The 22,500-nt window shown below is 43.4% G+C and overlaps 2 protein-coding genes across 6 annotated transcripts in view; one reads left to right on the top strand and one right to left on the bottom strand.

The window, feature by feature from the left end:
- The window catches only part of masp1 (MBL associated serine protease 1), a gene marked incomplete at its 3' end in the record, with an annotated part of 19,407 nt that extends 13,701 nt beyond the window's left edge, over window positions 1-5,706 (top strand). Inside the window, exons 14-17 of the mRNA XM_080024895.1 lie at window positions 1,995-2,092; window positions 3,107-3,265; window positions 4,326-4,514; window positions 5,191-5,706. Of these exons, the coding sequence (XP_079881021.1) occupies window positions 1,995-2,092; window positions 3,107-3,265; window positions 4,326-4,514; window positions 5,191-5,706 (962 nt within the window). The remainder of the gene's footprint in view (window positions 1-1,994; window positions 2,093-3,106; window positions 3,266-4,325; window positions 4,515-5,190) is intronic.
- Window positions 5,707-8,810: 3,104 nt separating this feature from the next.
- LOC307248735 (NACHT, LRR and PYD domains-containing protein 3-like) lies at window positions 8,811-22,339 on the bottom strand. Of its 5 annotated transcripts, none has more exons than XM_080025218.1 (14): window positions 22,243-22,339; window positions 19,997-20,090; window positions 19,794-19,898; window positions 18,575-18,679; window positions 17,987-18,091; window positions 16,433-16,537; window positions 15,713-15,791; window positions 15,189-15,390; window positions 12,322-14,605; window positions 12,060-12,230; window positions 11,605-11,775; window positions 11,228-11,401; window positions 10,037-10,083; window positions 8,811-9,936 (listed from the first exon to the last, which is right to left on the bottom strand). In XM_080025218.1, the coding sequence occupies exons 2-14, from the start codon at window positions 20,056-20,058 to the stop codon at window positions 9,410-9,412; spliced, it is 4,137 nt and encodes a 1,378-aa protein (XP_079881344.1). In that variant the 5' UTR covers window positions 20,059-20,090; window positions 22,243-22,339; the 3' UTR covers window positions 8,811-9,409. The 5 variants fall into 5 exon arrangements, with proteins under 5 accessions (XP_079881344.1, XP_079881343.1, XP_079881345.1 ...); XM_080025217.1 differs by having other exon boundaries at window positions 19,997-20,121; window positions 22,243-22,279; XM_080025219.1 differs by lacking the exon at window positions 18,575-18,679 and having other exon boundaries at window positions 19,997-20,121; window positions 22,243-22,279.
- Window positions 22,340-22,500: the final 161 nt, after the last annotated feature.

A 22,500-nucleotide genomic window follows, 5' to 3' on the forward strand; every position in this document is an offset into this window, starting at 1 on the left:
TGTGTTGTGTTGTATGCAAGGGAACAAGTATGAAAGGGAACAAGTATAAAAGGGAACACGTATGCAAGGGGAACAAGTATGCAAGGGGAACAAGTATAAAAAGGAACACGTATGCAAGGGAACAAGTATGCAAGGGGAACAAGTATGCAAGGGAACAAGTATGCAAGGGGAACAAGTATACAAGGGAACAAGTATGCAAGGGAACAAGTGTGCAAGTACGCAAGGGAACAAGTATGCAAGGGAACAAGTATAAAAGGGAACACGTATGCAAGGGGAACAAGTATGCAAGGGGAACAAGTATAAAAGGGAACACGTATGCAAGGGAACAAGTATGCAAGGGGAACAAGTATGCAAGGGAACAAGTATGCAAGGGGAACAAGTATACAAGTATGCAAGGGAACAAGTATGTAAGTGAACAAGTATGCAAGGGAACAAGTATGCAAGGGGAACAAGTATGCAAGGGAAAAGGTATGCAAGGGAACAAGTATGCAAGGGGAACAAGTATGCAAGGGAAAAGGTATGCAAGGGAACAAGTATGCAAGGGAACAAGTATACAGTATGCAAGGGAACAGGTATGCAAGGGGAACAAGTATGAAAGGGAACAAGTATAAAAGGGAACACGTATGCAAGGGGAACAAGTATGCAAGGGGAACAAGTATAAAAGGGAACACGTATGCAAGGGAACAAGTATGCAAGGGGAACAAGTATGCAAGGGAACAAGTATGCAAGGGGAACAAGTATACAAGGGAACAAGTATGCAAGGGAACAAGTGTGCAAGTACGCAAGGGAACAAGTATGCAAGGGAACAAGTATAAAAGGGAACACGTATGCAAGGGGAACAAGTATGCAAGGGGAACAAGTATAAAAGGGAACACGTATGCAAGGGAACAAGTATGCAAGGGGAACAAGTATGCAAGGGGAACAAGTATGCAAGGGAACAAGTATGCAAGGGGAACAAGTATACAAGTATGCAAGGGAACAAGTATGTAAGTGAACAAGTATGCAAGGGAACAAGTATGCAAGGGGAACAAGTATGCAAGGGAAAAGGTATGCAAGGGAACAAGTATGCAAGGGGAACAAGTATGCAAGGGAAAAGGTATGCAAGGGAACAAGTATGCAAGGGAACAAGTATACAGTATGCAAGGGAACAGGTATGCAAGGGGAACAAGTATGCAAGGGAACAAGTATGTAAGTGAACAAGTATGCAAGGGAACAAGTATGCAAGGGGAACAAGTATGCAAGGGGAACAAGTATGCAAGGGAACAAGTATGCAAGGGGAACAAGTATACAAGTATGCAAGGGAACAAGTATGTAAGTGAACAAGTATGCAAGGGAACAAGTATGCAAGGGGAACAAGTATGCAAGGGAAAAGGTATGCAAGGGAACAAGTATGCAAGGGAACAAGTATACAGTATGCAAGGGAACAGGTATGCAAGGGGAACAAGTATGCAAGGGAACAAGTATGTAAGTGAACAAGTATGCAAGGGAACAAGTATGCAAGGGGAACAAGTATGCAAGGGAAAAGGTATGCAAGGGAACAAGTATGCAAGGGAACAAGTATACAGTATGCAAGGGAACAAGTATGCAAGGGAACAAGTATGCAAGGGGAACAAGTATACAAGTATGCAAGGGAACAAGTATGTAAGTGAACAAGTATGCAAGGGAACAAGTATGCAAGGGGAACAAGTATGCAAGGGAAAAGGTATGCAAGGGAACAAGTATGCAAGGGAACAAGTATACAGTATGCAAGGGAACAGGTATGCAAGGGGAACAAGTATGCAAGGGAACAAGTATGTAAGTGAACAAGTATGCAAGGGAACAAGTATGCAAGGGGAACAAGTATGCAAGGGAAAAGGTATGCAAGGGAACAAGTATGCAAGGGAACAAGTATACAGTATGCAAGGGAACAAGTATGCAAGGGAACAAGTATACAAGTATGCAAGGGAACAAGTATGAAAGCATCTGACTAATAAAGTGACCTTTATCTTGTGTAGTCCCTCCAGAGTGTGGCCTCCCATCCCTCTCCCTCCCCCAGCATGTGAAGCGTATAGTGGGGGGACGCACTGCCACACCCGGCCTCTTCCCATGGCAGGTAAGACTCTTCAATGCTTCATCCTATGTTTACAGGTGAAACTCGAAAAATTAGAATGTCGTTCAAAAGTTAATTTATTTCAGTAATTCAACTTAAAAGGTGAAAATAGTATATTACGTAGACTCATTACATGCAAAGTGAGATATGTTTCAAGCCTTTATTTGTTATAATTTTGATTATTATGGCTTACAGCTTATGAAAACCCCAAATTCAAAATCACAAAACATTTTAATATTACATGAAATCAATAAAAAAGGGATTTTAAATACAGAAATGTCGGCCCTATATAAAGTATAATCATCCATATGTACTCAGTACTTGGTTTGGGCCCCTTTTGAATGAATTCTTGCCTTAATTCCAATTAATTTTCCATGATATTCTAATAATATGAGTTTCGACTGTATATGTCATTGTGTCTTGTGTAGGACTACAGCTGGAACAATACATCTCTCCTTGCCTTAAAGGTGCTCCGAGGAACTTTCAGTTTTTGTTCATTCTAGCGCCCCCTTGGGAAAAAAAGCAGTAGTGATTTTACCACGCCAGCTGTTGTTCCTGGGTGAGCGTATACCCATGACAAAGGCATTAAGAAAAACTATATAAAAATATCATTCTTTGCACTGATGGTCTCGTTTGCTGTTACATGTAATTTATGATCATCAGAGGAAAAATGAGACTGTTTCAGAAATATTTAAAAGTTCCTCGTGGATACTTTGGTTTGGACAGAGAGATAGACAGACAGACAGACAGACAGACAGACAGACAGACAGACAGACAGACAGACAGACAGACAGACAGACACACAGACACACAGACAGATGGTTAATGCAGTTCCCTGTCTGTCCCCTATATGATAGACAGACAGACAGACAGACAGACAGGCAGACAGACAGACAGACAGACAGGCAGACAGACAGACAGACAGACAGACAGACAGACAGACAGACAGACAGACAGACAGACAGACAGACAGACAGACAGACAGATGGTTAATGCAGTTCCCTGTCTGTCCACTAGGTGTTGGTCCATGTGGAGGATGGGTCGCGTGCCCCCCCTGACAGGTGGTTTGGCTCGGGGGCTCTGCTCTCTGCCTCCTGGATCATCACAGCTGCTCACGTGCTGAGGTCTACGAGGAGAGACGGGAGCGTGGTGCCGGTCAGCACAGCGCATGTTAAGGTACCTGTCTGTCTGTCTGTCTGTCTGTCTGTCTGTCTGTCTGTCTGTCTGTCTGTCTGTCTGTCTGTCTGTCTGTCTATCTATCTATCTATCTATCTACTACTTTCTATCTATCTATCTATCTATCTATCTATCTATCTATCTATCTATCTATCTATCTATCTATCTATCTATCTATCTATCTATCTATCTATCTATCTATCTATCTATCTATCTCTATCCATCCATCCATCCATCCATCTATCTATCTATCCATTCATCTATATGCATCGATGCATTTGAGGCAACAGTTAAACTTTAAGACACTGGCGGTACGCACGACTTTAAAATGTCATTGCATCTCAATTGGGGGTGTGAAACTGTGGAATGGGATGAGCACGGAGCTAAAGCAATGTCCAGACATGATCCAGTTTAAAAAAAGGTTCAAAGCAATGATTTTCATAAGGTACAGGGATGAGGGTGTGAAGTAAGAGGGTAATTATAATCATATGGATATATATATATATATATATATATATACTGATATACTGATTGTATAGATATGTATGTATATATGAATATATTGATTGTTTATAAATATAAATATAGATATATGCATTATATAAATATATAAAATATAAAAAATGTTTAGTATATTAAGTTGTATGTAATTGGCAAATATAGTATCGCCAATAGTACAGAGAATATAGATAAGAGAAGCGAATATAATTGTTGTTTTTGTTTTATTTTATTTAAATTTTTTTTTTTATTTTTTTTTTTTTTTTTTTTTATTTAATAAATATTTTGATTTTTAATTTTTTTTTTTAAGGAAAGGGGTAGGATTAAATAAGTGTATACTTCTTCCTGCTCCTTTTCAGGCATATTTATTGTATTTCCATGCTTTTCATTTTGTTTTGTATGTGGATGTCTGAAATAAACTAAATCAAATCAAAAAAAAAAAATCAAATCAAATGCAGTTCGATCTTTCACCAATGATTTTATATATGGAATGTCCTGCAGCCAATCAGAATAGAGTATGGAATAAAACCACTTTAACCATTCTAACCCTAACTCGTCTCAGGTGTTCCTTGGTCTCCATGACGCTGGTGACCTGCGTTCTGCCACAAAGCGTTCTGTGCTGCAGATAATCCTTCATCCGGACTTCCAGCCGGAGAACTACAACCATGACATCGCTCTACTGAGGCTGGGCGAGGGGGTGGAGCTTAGTGATGTCATAGGCACAATATGTCTGCCCCCAGCGAACAGCAAGGTAAACACAGGGAGTCTTTAAAGCAACTATGTGTAACTTTTGCCCCTTAAAGAACTCTTTAAACCTGGTCCAAAATATTAAAAGTTCATTATGTGATATCAAAGTTTGGTAGACAGCCGTAGCTCATCATACAAGGGAACAAGTATACAAGGGATCAAGTATGCAAGGGATCAAGTATGCAAGGGAACAAGGGAACAAGTATGCAAGGGAACAAGGGAACAACTATGCAAGGGAACATATATGCAAGTATGAAAGGGAACATGTATGCAAGGGAACTCAGAGAGATATGCGAGCCACAGACACGCAGACAGACAGACAGACAGACAGACAGACAGACACACACACAGACACACACAGACACACACACAGACAGACATACTGTAGATAGATATTGTGCTGTTAACCCCATGCTAACCTTTGCCCTGTCTCTCTCTCTCTCTGTCTCTCTCTCTCTGTCTCTCTCTGTCTCTCCTTCTCTCTCTCTCTCTCTCTCTCTCTCTCTCTCTGTCTCTCTGTCTCTGTCTCTCTCTCTCCCTCTCTCTCTCTCTGTCTCTCTCTCTCTCCCTCCCCTCTCTCTCTCTCTCTCTCTCTCTCCCCCTCTCTCTCTCTCTCTCTCTCTCTCTGTCTCTCTCTCTCTCTCCCTCCCCTCTCTCTCTCTCTCTCTCTCTCTCAGGACGACCCCCCCTCTCCTCCTCCTAACTCTCTCGGTGTGGTAGCCGGATGGGGGATCTCTTCTAACGCATCATCGCCCGGAGCCCCTCCCCTTTCCCCTCCCCCTTATGACATCACAACTCCTCCCCCTTCCACCTCCGACATCATCAACCTGACATCATCGCATCAACAAAGCCTTCTGCAGTACGTCAAGCTACCGGTGGTGCCTCAAAACGAGTGTGAATCCAGCTACACGTCGCGATCGCAGTCCTACAACATCACTGAGAATATGTTCTGTGCTGGGTATATGGAGGGGGGGAGGGACACCTGTTTAGGGGACAGCGGGGGTGCGTTTGTTATGCAGCACGGGGGCAGCAGCAGCAGCAGCGGCGGCGGGCGGGGACAGGGACAGGGCAGGTGGGCGGTGTTTGGGTTGGTGTCATGGGGAGGACCGGAGGACTGTGGAAGCAAGAGGGTCTATGGGGTTTATACAAGAGTTAGTAACTATGTGGAGTGGATACAGGATAAGATGGAGGGATAGATAGATAGATAGATAGATAGATAGATAGATAGATAGATAGATAGATAGATAGATAGATAGATAGATAGATAGATAGATAGATAGATAGATAGATAGATAGATAGATAGATAGATAGATAGATAGATAGATAGATAGATAGATAGATAGATAGATAGATAGATAGATAGATAGATAGATAGATAGATAGATAGATAGATAGATGGACGGATGGATGGGTGGATAGAAAGACAGAGACAGACAGACAGACAGACAGACAGACAGACAGACAGACAGACAGACAGACAGACAGACAGACAGATGGTCCAAATGTCTCCACTTGGGTCCCAGAAATACTCCCACAAAGTGTGAACAGACAAACTTCTCTCCAGATTCAACGTGTTTTATTGTGCAAAAAAAAAACTTTCCTCAAAGTATTCTCATTTGTTACATATCTGTGTTTTATATTTTTATCAGATTATTATTTTATAAAGTTGATGAGGACATGAACACTCCTATAATCCGCCATGTTTGTAGTTCTAAACTGTATCCAAAGACCAGAATCCTTTGCTGCACTCCTTCTATATTATCTTTGAGTTGGTCATAATTATGAACGATAATCAGTGCGTCTACAGGGTGTAATGCTCTATTCAGCCTGCAGGGGGCGCTGACACGAAGTTATTTAGACAAAGCGTTTTTTAATGTTCTTGTGACGGATGTCTGTTACATTATAACGTTTATATTTCACTCTCTTGTATGAACTAAATGAAAATATGTCTCATTGTAAACTGAAATAAACTGTTATTGCAAGTGGTGAAAAGTTTCAGTTGTCTTAACTTTAACTAGATCATTCTTGGACAGTGAACAACATGTGAACAAATCCTTCTGTAATGACCTTCAGAATAGATTTATGAGACATTTTCTTCTTAAAAACACACTGAAAATGCATTTCTAAGACCTGTGCAAAGTATTTCTTTAATTCTTAAAATAAAAAGGCTCCATCCAAAATCGGTTCAGTAAAAATATTGGAAAATAATATGCTGTAAAAATAAATTAGATATTACTAAATTTGCATAACTATTGCGCACTGGATTGTGGGTCAGAATCGCCCAAATAGGATGCAGTTTTCAACACTAAAACTCTCGGCCAGACGTAGTAGACATCCGGGTACTTCTAACCATACTAAATCCGGCCACAAGATTTGGGACATCCTAAATCTGGCCACAAGAATCAGGACATCCTAAATCTTTACTCTATCAAACTAGATAGTAGATAGTATGGGGACTGGAATGCCAAACAGGCTCTAAAACATTCAGTTGTGTTTAGCAGTTTGGGAACCAGAATGTGTAGTGTGTATGTCACCCAGGTTAACATGGCTCCTTTTTAATTTAATCAGATTTGAATCAAAACCCTTTAAACTAGTTGTGACTTCAGTAACAAATACATGGCTCGTGTGTTGTCATTTTGAAAAGTGACACAGAAAGAGATAAAAGATATATAATGGTAAAATATTGCAAATAAATGCATTTGTTTGCTATTGTATCTGAATTGTATAGTGTGATTGGTTAAATATGTATTGAACTCTGAGATCCTATGTAGTATAAATGTGCAACATTTTTAGAAATCGGTTTATCCTAGCCTGAGAAAAAGGCAGAAAGTGTTTTATGGTGTCACTGTCTAACCCTACATTTTACTGATGTGACATCACTTCTGTAAAAATGTAGGATTAACAGGACAGCTGGGCCAAGGGAAGACTGAGGGAAGAAAAACCTCATTCATTATATTATAATAGTGATTTTATAATGATAGAACACCGGTTCTGTTTGGGTGAAGTATTCCTTTAACTATGCAGAAGGAGAGAATACAACCACACTTCATAAGAACTGTCCCCATTAGCTGAACTCTTCACAAACTGGGGAAACATTTAATTTAGTGGGAAATGATCTTTTATTTACTCATTGCTCTAAAGTGAATGTTTAAAATCCCAAAATACTGGAATCACACAATAACAGATCACTGAGTCATTTCATTTTGTACACTTCAAACAGCTCCTTCCTGTCTGTCTGTCTGTCTGTCTGTCTGTCTGTCTGTCTGTCTGTCTGTCTGTCTGCCTGTCCAACTCAGAGTTTCACAGGAAACTAGAGACGAAGGAGGTGACACAGCCGTTAACAAAGATCCTCCATGTTGTTGGTAAGCAGAAAGATAAGACATCAGCCTTCAATACAATCAGTGGCGGAGCCAGGGGGGGGCCACGGCCACCCCCCACAGAATCTCGGCCACCCCAAGCGCCATATCACAGCCGTCAATAGTTTTGACGGTTGTGGAAAAATGCGGAACCTTTCTTACACCGCTAGTACACTGTCAGACCTTTTAGCCGCACGCACACATCATGTAACAGCTCAAGCCTGAATGCCTGTTACTACCATGGTTACTACAGACCTGACGCTTCGACTGGCAAGTAAGCGAACCCTTCCATCTCTACTAGTGCGCTCTGCCCCGCCCCGCCTGAACTATTTCGCTTTCAGCGATTGCAGTGCAATGGTTATTCAGCATAAAGTTAAAACACTGGCTCGCCCAAGACTGATGTTAAACCGAAACACAAAAGCCTTGCGCGAGCGAAGCAGTGATTCACCCAGTGAAACATGGGGTGAGACTGTGACTGTGGGTAACGGTGTCATCACCTTGCCGGTGAGAAAAGCTCTGTGGCTTAACGGCTAAAATGATAACCTGCCGCCTGGGATATCATGTCCGCTAACGTTGTTCAGGGGAGGCTTCCGCGATCGGATTGCATTTCACGAGCATGAAAACACAGCCGTGTAGGCATTGCGAATTGACAGCGCAACAAGAGGAAAGGCCTATCGAGTGAGCCGCCTGACTCCCTCCGTTAGTTTCAGTACAGCCGAAAAAAATACAATCACCACCTAAACATGGACATAGTTTAAATATTTGTTGCAAATTCTGAAGTCTGAACATTTCGGTGGCAGCTATGGTGCAGTTTTTTTCAGCAACTCACAGACACATGCTTGTCCATAGGCGTAGATTTGGGGAGGTGGGGCGGGGGGAGGGGGCACAGTGGATGTCCCCCCCCCCCCACCCCAATAATCAGAAGAGATACATTTTTCCCCCTCAAAAAGTAAGAAAGACATCCCTATTCCCCCAAAAGAGGTACAAATAACAGTTCAGGATGTTGAAACATTGATATATCTCCTAATTGTTAATACATATTCCCCTATGATTTAAAATGTAAAGTGTCATAATAGTTCACACTGCTGCTGTGTCATGAGTAGAGTCCTAAAAAATTTTTTTTGAACAATACAGTAGAGTAAATATTTGAAAGCAATACAGAATGCCTGAGAGCCTTACTGCTTTTTATAACATTATATTTACGTCACTGGGAGCCTGTTGTCTTTTCCTTAACAGAAATGTACACATGTCCACCATAATAATTAAATAGGCTACAGAAGGCATAAATAATTACATAAAAATTCACCAGAATGCACAAAATGGTATGTTTGAAGTACATTTTTTTCTGGGGGAGTACCCCAAGACCCCCACTAATGTTGAAGCAAAACCGAAGCCCTTGTGCTTGTCACACAAAAATTATCACTGGCCCCATCCTGGCCACCCCAATGAAAATGTCCTGGCTCCGCCACTGAATACAATACAATACAATACAATACAATACAATACAATACATTAGCTGTGATCCTGTTCAGACTCTCCCCCCTACAGACGACACAGAGACACTGAGGAACCAGACAAATTAAACCCAAACCCAGGATAAAGAGGTTCAGTGAATGTGGTGTTGAAGGTGTGGAGGTGGATCAGTGAGTCAGAGGAGACACTGTAGAAGGACAGAGAGCCAGCGGGACAGTCCACATACACTGCTACTCTGTGAGAGACACAGGAGGGGATGTGTGTGGATCTGTTATTGTGCCAGACAGAGTAACCATCATTAGAGCTTACCAGACTCCAGGACTGATCATTCCATCCAAACGCACAGTCATCACCGTTTCCTTTCCTGCTGATTCCTCTGTAACTCACTGATATATCAACCCCTCCGCTCCACTCGACCTCCCAGCAACGGCGACCAGTCAGACCATTACTACACAGCAGCTGAGGCCAGCGGTCAAATCTCTCTGGATGATCAGGATATGGCTGCTGCTCCTCCACACGTGTCACCTTCCTGTTGTTGTCAGACAGTTTGAGGATTCTGCTCACTGTGTCTGTGTCCAGTGAGAGTTCACAGGAATCTGATGGAGAGAAAAAGACACAACACAGCAGCAGTTATTAATCCATCATCTGTTCATTGATTGACAGTTTGATGATTATGAACATTATAAACACACTTACACTTCCTCAGACCTGGTGTCAGCCATTGGACTCCAGCAGGCTCCACCCTGAAAGGAGAGGGGGGGGGGGGTCAGACCAGCACATACTCTCTCAGCATGCACACATGGACACTACTTTGGCTTATGGCTCTTTTGGCTGTATTGAGTCAAACTGTGCCGTGCTGATTTGCTTTTCTATTAGCTGCGTGTTATAACATTTGTTTAAAAGCTTTCACTTTAACAGGATACCGCTTCCTCATCTCGCTGGTCACACACTGATTTATTTGAACTTTTGAACGGTAACGTGAGGTAGAAAAACATTCACACACATTAGCACCAGAGGGCAGCGCAGCATCAGGTGAAATGCAAACCCTACAGGGCTGAGGTGCTGAGCCAAACTGAGTCAAATGGAGACGGACAAACACCATTGGTGTGTCAGGGTGTTACGGCCGGCCATACCAGGCTCGTTAACCGGCCAGTAAACATGCAAATAAACCAGACGAAACCATGAATCAAAGTTTAAACCATAAGGTAATTTATTAAATCAATCCCACAACTCAACTCAACCGGAGGCTGCAAGAGAAAAAGGGTAAACGGGAGGAAGCCTGGGGCAGCCACAGTTGGACTGCAGTATTGCCCAGGTCTTCCTCCAACTAAACTATTCCCCGGCCCCACTAAAACTACGGTCAAAGTAAAAATAACACCTAGCAGCCCCCCGATTAACTAAACCATAAACTAAAGAACAACAAGCAGGTCAGCAGCCGAGCCGTCATCCAGTCAGCCAGAGAGAATGGAGGAGGCAAGAGGAGGGAGGAGCAGTGGCGGCAGTGGCGAAGTGGGTAGGGAGTTCGCCTCTGGTGTGCAGGGTCGGAGGTTCGATCCCCCGTCTCCCCGCCACATGTCGAAGTGTCCCTGGGCAAGACACTGAACCCCGAATTGCTCCCGATAGTTAGCTTAGTTAGCTTAGCACCCTAGTGCTAAGCCTACCCTGCGTGGTAGCTGCTGCTATCGGTGTATGAATGTATGTGTGACTGGGTGAATGTGTACAAAAAACAATGTAAAGCGCTTTGAGTCTGTGATAAACGGAGATATAGCGCTATACAAGTCCATTTACCATACCATAATGAAAGGTGGGAGCGCGTAACACAGGGTGATATGATAAACTGTCTCCAGCTCTTCCTCCTCTATCAGACTGACAGCAGCCTCTTCATACCTGAGAGTGTCCAGTCTCCAGAGGGGACCGTCCCGTCCAGCAGACAGTAGCTCCACTCCTGAGGCTCCTGGATGGTTGTAGCTCAGGTCCAGCTCTCTCAGATGGGAGGGGTTGGAGCTCAGAGCTAAGGCCAGAGAATCACAGCCTTCCTCTGTGATCAGACAACCTGACAGACTACACACACACACACACACTAAATTATAAAGTAAAGCTAGGCCTATCCCTTCCTCCCTTTATTTGTCTGCCTACCTTTCTCTCTCCACACTCAGTCACTTATATCATTTTGTTTTTAAATATTTTATAGCATTTGTGGTTATTTTGTAATTCACAATGGATTTTTAAAATAAAACGACAAAGGTATCTGTTGATAATCTGACCTGAGAGTTTCCAGTTTACAGTGTGGACTCTTCAGTGCAGCAGACAGATGCTTCACTCCTGAATCCTGCAGGTCGTTGTTACTCAGGTCCAGCTCTCTCAGACTAGAGGAGGAGCTGAGAACTGAGGCCAGAGAATCACAGCCTTCCTCTGTGATCAGACAACCTGACAGACTACACACACACACACACACACACGCACACGCACACGCACACGCACACGCACACGCACACACAAAATTATAAAGTAAAGCTAGGCCTATCCCTTCCTCCCTTTACCTTTCTCTCTCCACACTCAGTCACTACTATCCATGCTTAAAGGAAGCAGGATTATAGCCTATTTTAGCACTTCATTTTGTTTTTAAATATTTAAATATTTAATAGCATTTGTGGACACAGGTTATTTTGTAATTCACACTTTAAAATAAAACGACAAAGGTATCTGTTGATAATCTGACCTGAGAGTTTCCAGTTTACAGTGTGGACTCTTCAGTGCAGCAGACAGACGCTTCACTCCTGAATCCTGCAGGTCGTTGTTACTCAGGTCCAGCTCTCTCAGACTAGAGGAGGAGCTAAGAACTGAGGCCAGAGCTTCACAGCTTCTCTCTGAGAGGTTACAGCCACTCAGCCTGGAGAGACAACAGAAAGGGAAAGAGTAAGACGCTTTTAACTTGTTATTGTCGTTAAAAGATTATTTACAGGTGAAACCATCCTACTCACAGAGCTTTGTTGGAGGCTTTGACCACTGGTAGCAGCCTCAGAAGAGCCTCCTCTGAAGCAGAGTATTTCTTCAGATCAAACACGTCCAGTTCTTCTCCTGATGACAGTAAGATGAAGACCAGAGCGGACCACTGAGCAGGAGACAGTTTATCTGTGGAGAGACGTCCTGAGCTAAGGACCTGTTGGATCTCCTCCACTAGAGAACGATCATTCAGTTCATTCAGACAGTGGAACAGGTTGATGCTTTTCTCTGCAGAGGGAGTCTCCTGGATCTTCTTCTTGATGAACTTGACTGTTTCCTGATTGGTCAGTGAGCTACTTCCTGTCTGTGTCAGCAGACCTCTGAGGAGACTCTGATTGGTCGGCAGCGAAAGACCCAGGAGGAAGCGGAGGAACAAGTCCAGGTGTCCATTTGGACTCTGTAAGGCCTTGTCCACAGCGCTCTGGTAGAACTGTGTCTCTGCAGATTCTTGGGAGGTTGTTTCTTTTTCTGTCACCATATCGAAGTGTGTATTTGCAGATTCTTTGTCAGTTGCAGTGTAATCCAGAGGCTTGTCCACAGCACGGTGGTCACGATGTGTCTGTTTAGGTTTTTTTCTGAGTAGTTTAGACCACCGGGATGTTTTTCTTTCTTGAGTCGCTGCAGATTCATGGGAGGTTGTTTGTTCTTCTGCCATGGGTTGGACGTGTGTCTCTGTAGATTGGTGGGATGTTGCAGTTGATTCTTTAGACGAGGGAGCCTTGTCCACAGCACGGTGGTCACGATGTGTCTGTTTAGGTTTTTTTCTGAGTAGTTCAGACCACCGGGATGTTTTTCTTTCTTGAGTCGCTGCAGATTCATGGGAGGTTGTTTGTTCTTCTGCCATGGGTTGGACGAGTGTCTCTGTAGATTGGTGGGATGTTGCAGTTGATTCTTTAGACGAGGGAGCCTTGTCCACAGCAATCTGGTAGAACTGTGTCTCTGCAGATTCATCGGAGGTTGTTTGTTCTTCTGCCATCAGATTGACTCCAGAGTTGATGAATGTCAGATGGACATGAAGAGCAGCCAGAAACTCCTGAACGCTCAGATGGACGAAGCAGAATACCTTGTCCTGGTACAGTCCTCTCTCCTCTTTAAAGATCTCTGTGAACACTCCTGAGACCACTGAGGCTGCTCTGATATCAATGCCACACTCTGTCAAGTCTGATTCATAGAAGACCAGGTTTCCTTTCTGCAGCTGCTCAAAAGCCAGTTTTCCCAGAGACTCGATCATCTTCCTGCTCTCTGGACTCCAGTGTGGATCCGTCTCAGCTCCTCCATCATACTTGATGTTCTTCAGTTTGGCCTGAACCACCAGGAAGTGGATGTACATCTCAGTCAGGGTCTTGGGCAGCTCTCCTCCATCTCCGGTCTTCAACACATCCTCCAGGACTGTAGCAGTGATCCAGCAGAAGACTGGGATGTGGCACATGATGTGAAGGCTTTGTGATTTCTTGATGTGGGAGATGATTCTGTTGGCCTGCTTCTTATCTTTGAATCTCTTCCTGAAGTACTCCTCCTTCTGTGGGTCAGTGAACCCTCTGACCTCTGTCACCATGCCAACACAGTCAGGAGGGATCTGATTGGCTGCTGCAGGTCGTGTGGTTATCCAGAGGCGAGCAGAGGGAAGCAGTTTCCCCCTGATGAGATTTGTCAGCAGCACATCCACTGAGGTGGACTCTGTAACGTCAGTCAGGATCTCATTGTTGTGGAAGTCCAGAGGAAGTCGACACTCATCCAGACCGTCAAAGATGAACACAACCTGGAACTCTTCAAAGTTGCAGATTTCTGCTGCTTTGGTTTCAGAGAAGAAGTGATGAACAAGTTCCACCAAGCTGAACTTTTTCTCCTTCAGCACATTCAGCTCTCTGAAAGTGAATGGAAATGTGAACTGTATGTCCTGATTGGTTTTGTCTTCAGCCCAGTCCAGAGTGAACTTCTGTGTTAAGACTGTTTTCCCAATGCCAGCCACTCCCTTTGTCATCACTGTTCTGCTTGGTTCATCTCTTCCAGGTGAGACTTTAAAGATGTCTTCTTGTCTGATGGTTGTTTCTGGTCTGTGTGGTTTCCTGGATGCTGTTTCAATCTGTCTGACCTCATGTTCATCATTGACCTCTCCAGTCCCTCCCTCTGTGATGTAGAGCTCTGTGTAGATCTGATTCAGAAGGGTTGGGTTTCCTGCTTTAGCGATCCCCTCAAACACACACTGGAACTTCTTCTGCAGGTTGGACTTTAGTTCATGCTGACAAACTCCAGATTTACTTCCTGATTTACATAGAGTATAAATATGTGTGTTATTTTGTTTTACTTTTATGTTTTAAATGAGAACGACATATTACAAAACTATCAATAACCACTGTATTTGAAAAACAAACATGATTACCATTAATCTATTAAAGACTATTGCATCACACATCACCCCCCCCCCAACCAACTACCTTAACCAACACATTTCCTGAGGGAAAGACTGAAATATAATATCAACGAGTGATTCATGATGGAAATATATAAATAAACAGATGGAAACAGATGGAAACATGTCTCCCTCCATCTCTTGAGACTTCAGTGAATGTCCCATTTCCCCATTGTTTTAACGTTAACTGGCATCGCCAGATAAGTGCATTCCTGTTTGTATGAATATGATGAAATAGGCTCCTCGGGGCTTCCGTAGCTCGACTTTGACTTCCTGCTATGACCAGTAGATGTATGCCGTGATATGTGCCATACCTATAAAGTCATTAACGGTCACTACGCCTCCAGTATTCTTCATTTACACCCCGGCCGCCCGCCTGTATTGGGCAGAAGTTACCACACCCATCATGTTAAACCTTTAGAGGAATCCTCTTACTGCTCCACAGAAGGTCAGCCAGCTCCTCCTGCTTCATGCTCCTCAGGAAGTCCAGTGTGATCTTCAGAAATGCCACTCTGCTGCTGCTCTGCTCCTCATCCTCACTCTGACCCTCTAAGCATTCTGGGTAATCTGGACTCAGAAGCTTCTGGATCTTCTTCAGCTCGTTCTTCACAAACGTGACGATGTTTTCCTCCAGCAGCTGGAACAGAATATTATATGAACGACTCGATCAAACTAAAATCATGAAGCAAACATCAGATCCATGTTGGACAGACTGACAGTCCACTGGTCTAAACAGTTAACCTTTATTTATACAGGTAAATCCCATTTAGACCCGAGACTCTTTTTCAAGGGAGACCTGTTCCCACTTTGTCATGTTGCGGGAGGAAAGGGCATCGAACCACGACCCTGTAGTTGAGGGTCGACCACCCTACCCACTTCACCTCATCCGCACTAAAGTAAGTTAATCATGGAGGTTGATGTGAACAGAACAGATGGACAGTAGTTGTTCATGTACAGACCCTGAATGTGGAGTCCAGGTGTGTTTGATGCTGCTGGTCAGACCGACCACTGGGAACCTCTGAGATCTCCTGGTCGACTCTGTGGAGAAACCATGAAGAATGAGCTCATGTCTGGGTTTTAAAGTTTCCCTCCAGGGGCAACTGGTGTTTGCAGAACAGAGGGAAGGGGCAAACCGAGGGGCAAACTGAGGAGAGGGGGAAAACCGAGGGCCAGGGGCCAACAGAGGGCCAGGGGCAAACAGAGGGCCAGGGGCAAACAGAGGGGCAAACAGAGGGCCAGGGGCAAACAGAGGGCCAGGGGCAAACAGAGGGCCAGGGGCAAACAGAGGGCCAGGGGCAAACAGAGGGCCAGGGGCAAACAGAGGGGCAAACCGAGGGGCAAACAGAGGGGCAAACAGAGGGCCAGGGGCAAACAGAGGGGCAAACAGAGGGCCAGGGGCCAGGCAGAGATACAGCAGGAGCCTGTTAGAGCAGCTGAGCTGAGCTGGGATCAGCTTCTGCTTGACACCAGGAACACGCCGTGACAGTTTGACCCCCGGGGCAGACGCTGCAGAGTGGAGACCCCTTCACCACTCTGACAGTGGAAACGCAAATAACTGCATTCTGTACCAAACAGAACTGAACCTCAAACAAGGCTTTAGGGTTCACAGATCTTCAATATACGGTTTAAAAACTGGATATCTCACAGGGTTTTATTTAGTCTAAGTTTTAAATCCTCACCTCAGATCAACAGACGGACGTCCATCTTTGAAGTATATACGTTGATCCATAGAGTTATCGCTCTTCATGGACCAACAGCTGGGCTCTGGTGTGTCCAGCTTCCTCCTGATAGAAACACAGGAAACAGTCAATAATCTGCACTGCACCAGAACACACAACAAGATCTAAAGATCGCACAATCCAGACACAAGGCCATTCATAGAAGGTGTATCACTGTTTGAAGCCACAGAGAGAAATGCTTTGGGAGTTACACATTTGTAGATTTTTATCCCCTGTTCCACAAAAACAAAACTACAGTTACACCTTCTAAAATACTTAATTCCAGGAGCACAAATCCCACGTTGTCAATCACACATTATGGAAATCATACGCTGACACTTCAGCAGAATTTATTTGAGTGATTTTGGTGCAAAACACATTAATACACCCTTATCATTTGCACAACAGTGAATCACTACGTGAATGTATACCTTCATACAACATAAAGGCTACACTTTGTTAGGCATTCAGGTAAAGAAAAGCTCTACTGCATTTCCAGAACTGCCAATCTTTAAGAAAATTCAGTAACACGTTCCATGAACATGTTTGCATCCAAAAACAAACATGTTGTTTTGCATATTTTGGATACCTAGCTCATTTATTAAGATCAGAAATCTAAATGTTGGGGGGCGCCCTTAACTCAGTTGGTAGGGCGTCCCCCCACCGGGCCGGGCCCAGCAGCAGACCCGAGTTCGATTCCCACCCGCGGTCGTTCTCTGCATGTCACTCCCCTCTCTGCCTCATTTCAACTCTGTCTCTCTGCACTATCAATAAAGCATAAGAATGCAAAAAAAAATATCTTAAAAAAAAAATATATATAAATGTTGTGTACAACAATTTTATAAAATAATATGTAATGGAATACACGTGTTCATAACTGTAAATCACCTACAGATATATCATTTAGTCTCGCTCCTATTTCTTCATTCCTTGTTGTTTTCATATTTGTTGGTGTATTTTATGGTTCTTATAAACAGCCTGCCATCGTGTTATCATAAATTGTATGATGAGAATAAAGCTAAACCTTGAACCAGAATGTGTAACCATAAGAGAGCAGTACAGCGATAACAAGGAGAGGGGCAAACCGAGGGCCAGGGGCAAACCGAGGGCCGTTGCTCTATCTGTGTCTGCGGCCTTCTTCTTCCCCGACCACACCCCCCTCTCTCTCTCCCGTATAAATCAGTAAAGTGATTTTTGAAATACTCTGCTGAGAGTCATATTGACTTCATACTGGCAGCTTTCGCTGTAGTTTCACCATTTCCTGGTGTGTCCCCTTCAAAATAAAACTTCCAACAAGCGAAAATATGGCAAAAAAAAGAACTTCATTTTTAATGGGAATTATCTATGAAAACTCTATGTAAAAAGACAGGGCTTTTAGAAGCAGCGCTGCAGCAGCAGCTGCTGAAACGTTGCATGTGTGTCCGAGAAAAGTCCGAGAGAGGCAGCAGTAAGGTAAGGCGACGCGCTCCAGAGGTAGACGCAGGATGTGTGTGGAGGCCGTTAGGAACAGTTTACCTCTCTGCAGCAGGCGGTTGTTGTCCTTTAAAATCAATGAAATGATCTTTTGAGTTGTCACTCTTGAAGGACAAACAGCTGGCTCCAGGTCCAGGAGAGTCTGGTCTGACACACACACACACACACACACACACACACACACACACACACACACACACACACACACACACACACACACACACACACACACACACACACACACACACACACACACACACACACACACACACACAATAATGAATAATGACGGTGCAGTGATCAGGGGCAAACAGAGGGGCAAACCGAGGGCCAGGGGCAAACCGAGGGGCCAGGCAGAGATACAGCAGGAGCCTGTTAGAGCAGCTGAGCTGAGCTGGGATCAGCTTCTGCACGACACCAGGAACACACCGTGACAGTTTGACCCCCGGGGCAGACGCTGCAGAGTGGAGACCCCTTCACCACTCTGACAGTGGAAACGCAAATAACTGCATTCTGTACCAAACAGAACTGAACCTCAAACAAGGCTTTAGGGTTCACAGATCTTCAATATACGGTTTAAAAACTGGATATCTCACAGGGTTTTATTTAGTCTAAGTTTTAAATCCTCACCTTAGATCAACAGACGGACGTCCATCTTTGAAGACTATAGGTCGATCCATAGAGTGATCGCTCTTCATGGACAAACAGCTGGGCTCTGGTGTGTCCAGCTTCCTCCTGATAGAAACACAGGAAACAGTCAATAATCTGCACTGCACCAGAACATAGGAGTTACACTGAGCAGCTTTCACATGTCAGAATATAAAGGAACCATGATGAAAATAAACAAATCAAATTGTGATTAATCACAGCTACCCTGTGATTAATCTGATTAAAAAATGTAATCGTTTGAGCCGTAATTAAAACATGAATCAGAGATATTTAAATGTTACGGCCCCCACACACATCCTACCTCTACTGCGCGTCTACCTCGCGTCTGCGTCTGACTTTTTGTCACAGACTGTGAAATCAACGTAGAGCGAGCACACATCCAACCTCAGACGCACTGCTGAGGCGCGTCGGAGGCACGTCTGCAGCGATGCTCCCCTTCACCTCAGGAGGAGGAGCCTATTTTTTTCTGAGAGCAGCGCGTCTCTCTCGCGTCTCTGTGCTTTAACTGATAGAGAAATACTCTGCTGACAGTCATACCAGCAGCATTCACTCTAGTTACACGTTTACCCGGTGTGTTTATTTCAAAATAAAACATCCCTCAGTCGTATACGCGAATAATCCCTTTATTTCACGATTTAATTGTGCAATCAAAATCCGAGGGATTTAAAACCTAATTTTCAATTAGTTCTGGCATTTCATTTTTGGATAAATGACACATATAGAGATCCAATATAGTGAAGAAATAAAAAAGATCATGATGAGCGCAACAGTTTTCCGTTGCTCTATCTGTGTCTACGGCCTTCTTCTTCCCCGACCACACCCCCCTCTCTCTCTCCCGTATAAATCAGTAAAGTGATTTTTGAAATACTCTGCTGAGAGTCATATTGACTTCATACTGGCAGCTTTCGCTGTAGTTTCACCATTTCCTGGTGTGTCCCCTTCAAAATAAAACTTCCAACAAGCGAAAATATGGCAAAAAAAAGAACTTCATTTTTAATGGGAATTATCTATGAAAACTCTATGTAGAAAGATAGGGCTTTTAGAAGCAGCGCTGCAGCAGCAGCTGCTGAGACGTTCCATGTGTGTCCGAGAAAAGTCCGAGAGAGGCAGCAGTAAGGTAAGGCGACGCGCTCCAGAGGTAGACGCAGGATGTGTGTGGAGGCCGTTAGGAACAGTTTACCTCTCTGCAGCAGGCGGTTGTTGTCCTTTAAAATCAATGAAATGATCTTTTGAGTTGTCACTCTTGAAGGACAAACAGCTGGCTCCAGGTCCAGGAGAGTCTGGTCTGTTGAACACACACACACACACACACACACAGCTTTGAGAGTGAATAATGACGGTGCAGTGATTTGAGTCGTGGACAGTTAGAGATCCTCATGTCACCTCTGAGCTTTGGTCTGGCCGCCATGTTCCCCTCCCTCCTCTGTGTCCTCACTCTGATCCATAGCAGAGCCCACACCTTCACACACACTTTCACCTGCAGAGAAAACACATCGACTGGAATCCTCCTGTACATCACACACACACACACACACACACACACACACACACACACACACACACACACACACACACACACACACACACACACACACACACACACACACACACACACACACACACACACACACACACACACACACACACACACACACACACACACACACACACACACACACACACACACACACACACACACACACACACACACACACACACACACACACACACACACACAGTGTGAGCCATGTCAGACACTATAAAGATAAATCATGATTTGTATAATTCCAAACGTCCAGCAGATGGCGCCAGATTAGAGGCAGAAACAGACCCTGCAGTAGTGTTGTTTTTGTCAACAAAATGTATGACTAAATATCGTCGTCAACTAACCTTTTTCACGTGACAGTGACAAGACTAGACGAAAATAGTCACAGATAATGTTGACTAAGAGAAGACTAAAAAGCTCAAGACATTTAGTCGACAGAAACTTGACTAGACTTATAAGAGTTTAAACGTGACTAAGACTAATAAAAACTAAAATTAAAGTTCGACAAAAAGACTAGACTAAAACTAAAATTAAAACAGGCCGCCAAAAACAACACTACTCCTGTGTTCCCTGCTCTCCTGATACATGCAAAGACATGTTGAAAAAGTATTCCATTGTTTTCTGAACGAGTAGTAGCCCTGTTTGTGGACGTCTATCCATCAAAACTATGACGTAGGTCCTTAGCAACGGTCATTATACCCTTGTTATTGTAGCTCTAGCATTCAAGCACATTGTTTCTCTTAATTAAACTTGAATGTAATGTACATTTTTTTCTGGCATTGTCATTTGAAGCTATTTTATTTAGGCCTATTTATTTTATATAAATGTACGTCATTAGACAGGAGATTTTGAAACACAAAGAGAAGCTGTCCGAGCTCCACCAGACTGCTGTTCAGGTTGAGGAATCCGGCATTCTTACATGTTTGGTAGCTCAAATAAATATGATGTAAATTCAATCAGAGCGTCTTCCGTGTCTGGTATTGCATGTATTCTTGAGTCTATAAGGTAACAATAATATAATAAGATAAGATAACCTTGTTTGACTTGTGAAATGGGGGACTTAAAGAACATTTTGATTTTGGCTGTACTATACTAGGTCATTGTACTATATTAACTGGGTATAATTGCATTACTAAAAAGACTAAAATACAAAAGTCATTGACTAAGACTAGACTTAAATGTCATCAGCTTTTGTTGACTAAGACTAGACGAAAATAGTCCCAGATCATTCTGAGCAGACTAAAAAGCTCAAGACTTTTAGTCAACTGAAACTTGACTAGACTAAAAAGAGTTTAAACGTGACTAAGACTAATACAAACTAAAATGACAATTTGACACAAAGACTGGACTAAAACTAAACTTAAAACAGGCCGCCAAAAACAACACTACCCTGCAGAGTGAAGTACAGCAGCCTGTACACAACCAGTACTCACTACTACTGCTGCTGTTACACATGGAAATGCAAAGTTTACTACAAGTATTAAGAACAGAATGTCCTTCATGAGACAGCAGAGGGTTAAGAGCAGAATGTCCTTCATGAGACAGCAGAAGACTTCATGTGAAGTGTTTCATTCACTGCTGATACTTTAATCTAACTTCAGATTTGACTTGTTGATCAAATACTTTGTGAGTAAAATGTGAATGTGTAAAGTAACGAGCCGTCAGATACATGTAGTAGAACAACAAGTCCAAAGTTTCCTGCTGAAGTGCTCAGCTCCTTTACTGCAGTCATCGACTAACAGCACACTGTCAGAGTAGATTACTGCAGCAACACACTCATATGTAACTAGTACTAACAGCACACTGCCAGAGTAGATTACTGCATCAACACACTCATATGTAACTAGTACTAAGAATAATATCACATTAACACAACATGGAGGATCTTTGTTAACGGATGTGTCACCTCCTCCGTCTCTAGTTTCCTGTTAAACTCTGAGTTATGAGTTTGGACACATTCTACAACTTTTCTGTTTGTACTTGAACTAGATTTACACTAGAAATAATAAAATATAATGAAATAAGATCATTATTATTATTATTATTATTATCACTAACAGTGAGAGCAGAGTGGATCTCTTACCTTCAGCTGCAGCTTTAGAGGAGAAAATAAACTGCGACACGACGTCCAGGCAGAAGTGACAGTATTTAAAATAATCTGCGTCACGTCACCTATCAACTGCACCTGAGGCAGGTAAAGTATTTGAAGCAGGAAGCAGCCGGGGCGGTGCTCTGCCCTGAGTGCAGTCTGCAGGCTTCCTCTCAGGCTCAGCCCCGACACACCCAGCAGTAAGACAGGCAGAGTCTACAGCCTGACAGGCAGCACCCAGGGCAGAAGAGA

This window comes from Ammodytes marinus (assembly GCF_949987685.1).
Source record: "Ammodytes marinus genome assembly, chromosome: 3".
NCBI lineage: Eukaryota > Metazoa > Chordata > Actinopteri > Uranoscopiformes > Ammodytidae > Ammodytes > Ammodytes marinus.

Coding starts and splice junctions, on each gene's coding strand:
- LOC307248735 (XM_080025218.1), bottom strand. CDS start 20,058: ATGGATCAGAGTGAGGACACAGAGGAGGGAGGGGAACATGGCGGCCAG. Junction 14,606..15,188: donor GGCTGACCTTCTGTGGAGCA/GTAAGAGGATTC, acceptor TATGTAAATCAG/GAAGTAAATCTGGAGTTTGT. Junction 10,084..11,227: donor TGGAGACTGGACACTCTCAG/GTATGAAGAGGC, acceptor CTCTCCTTTCAG/GGTGGAGCCTGCTGGAGTCC.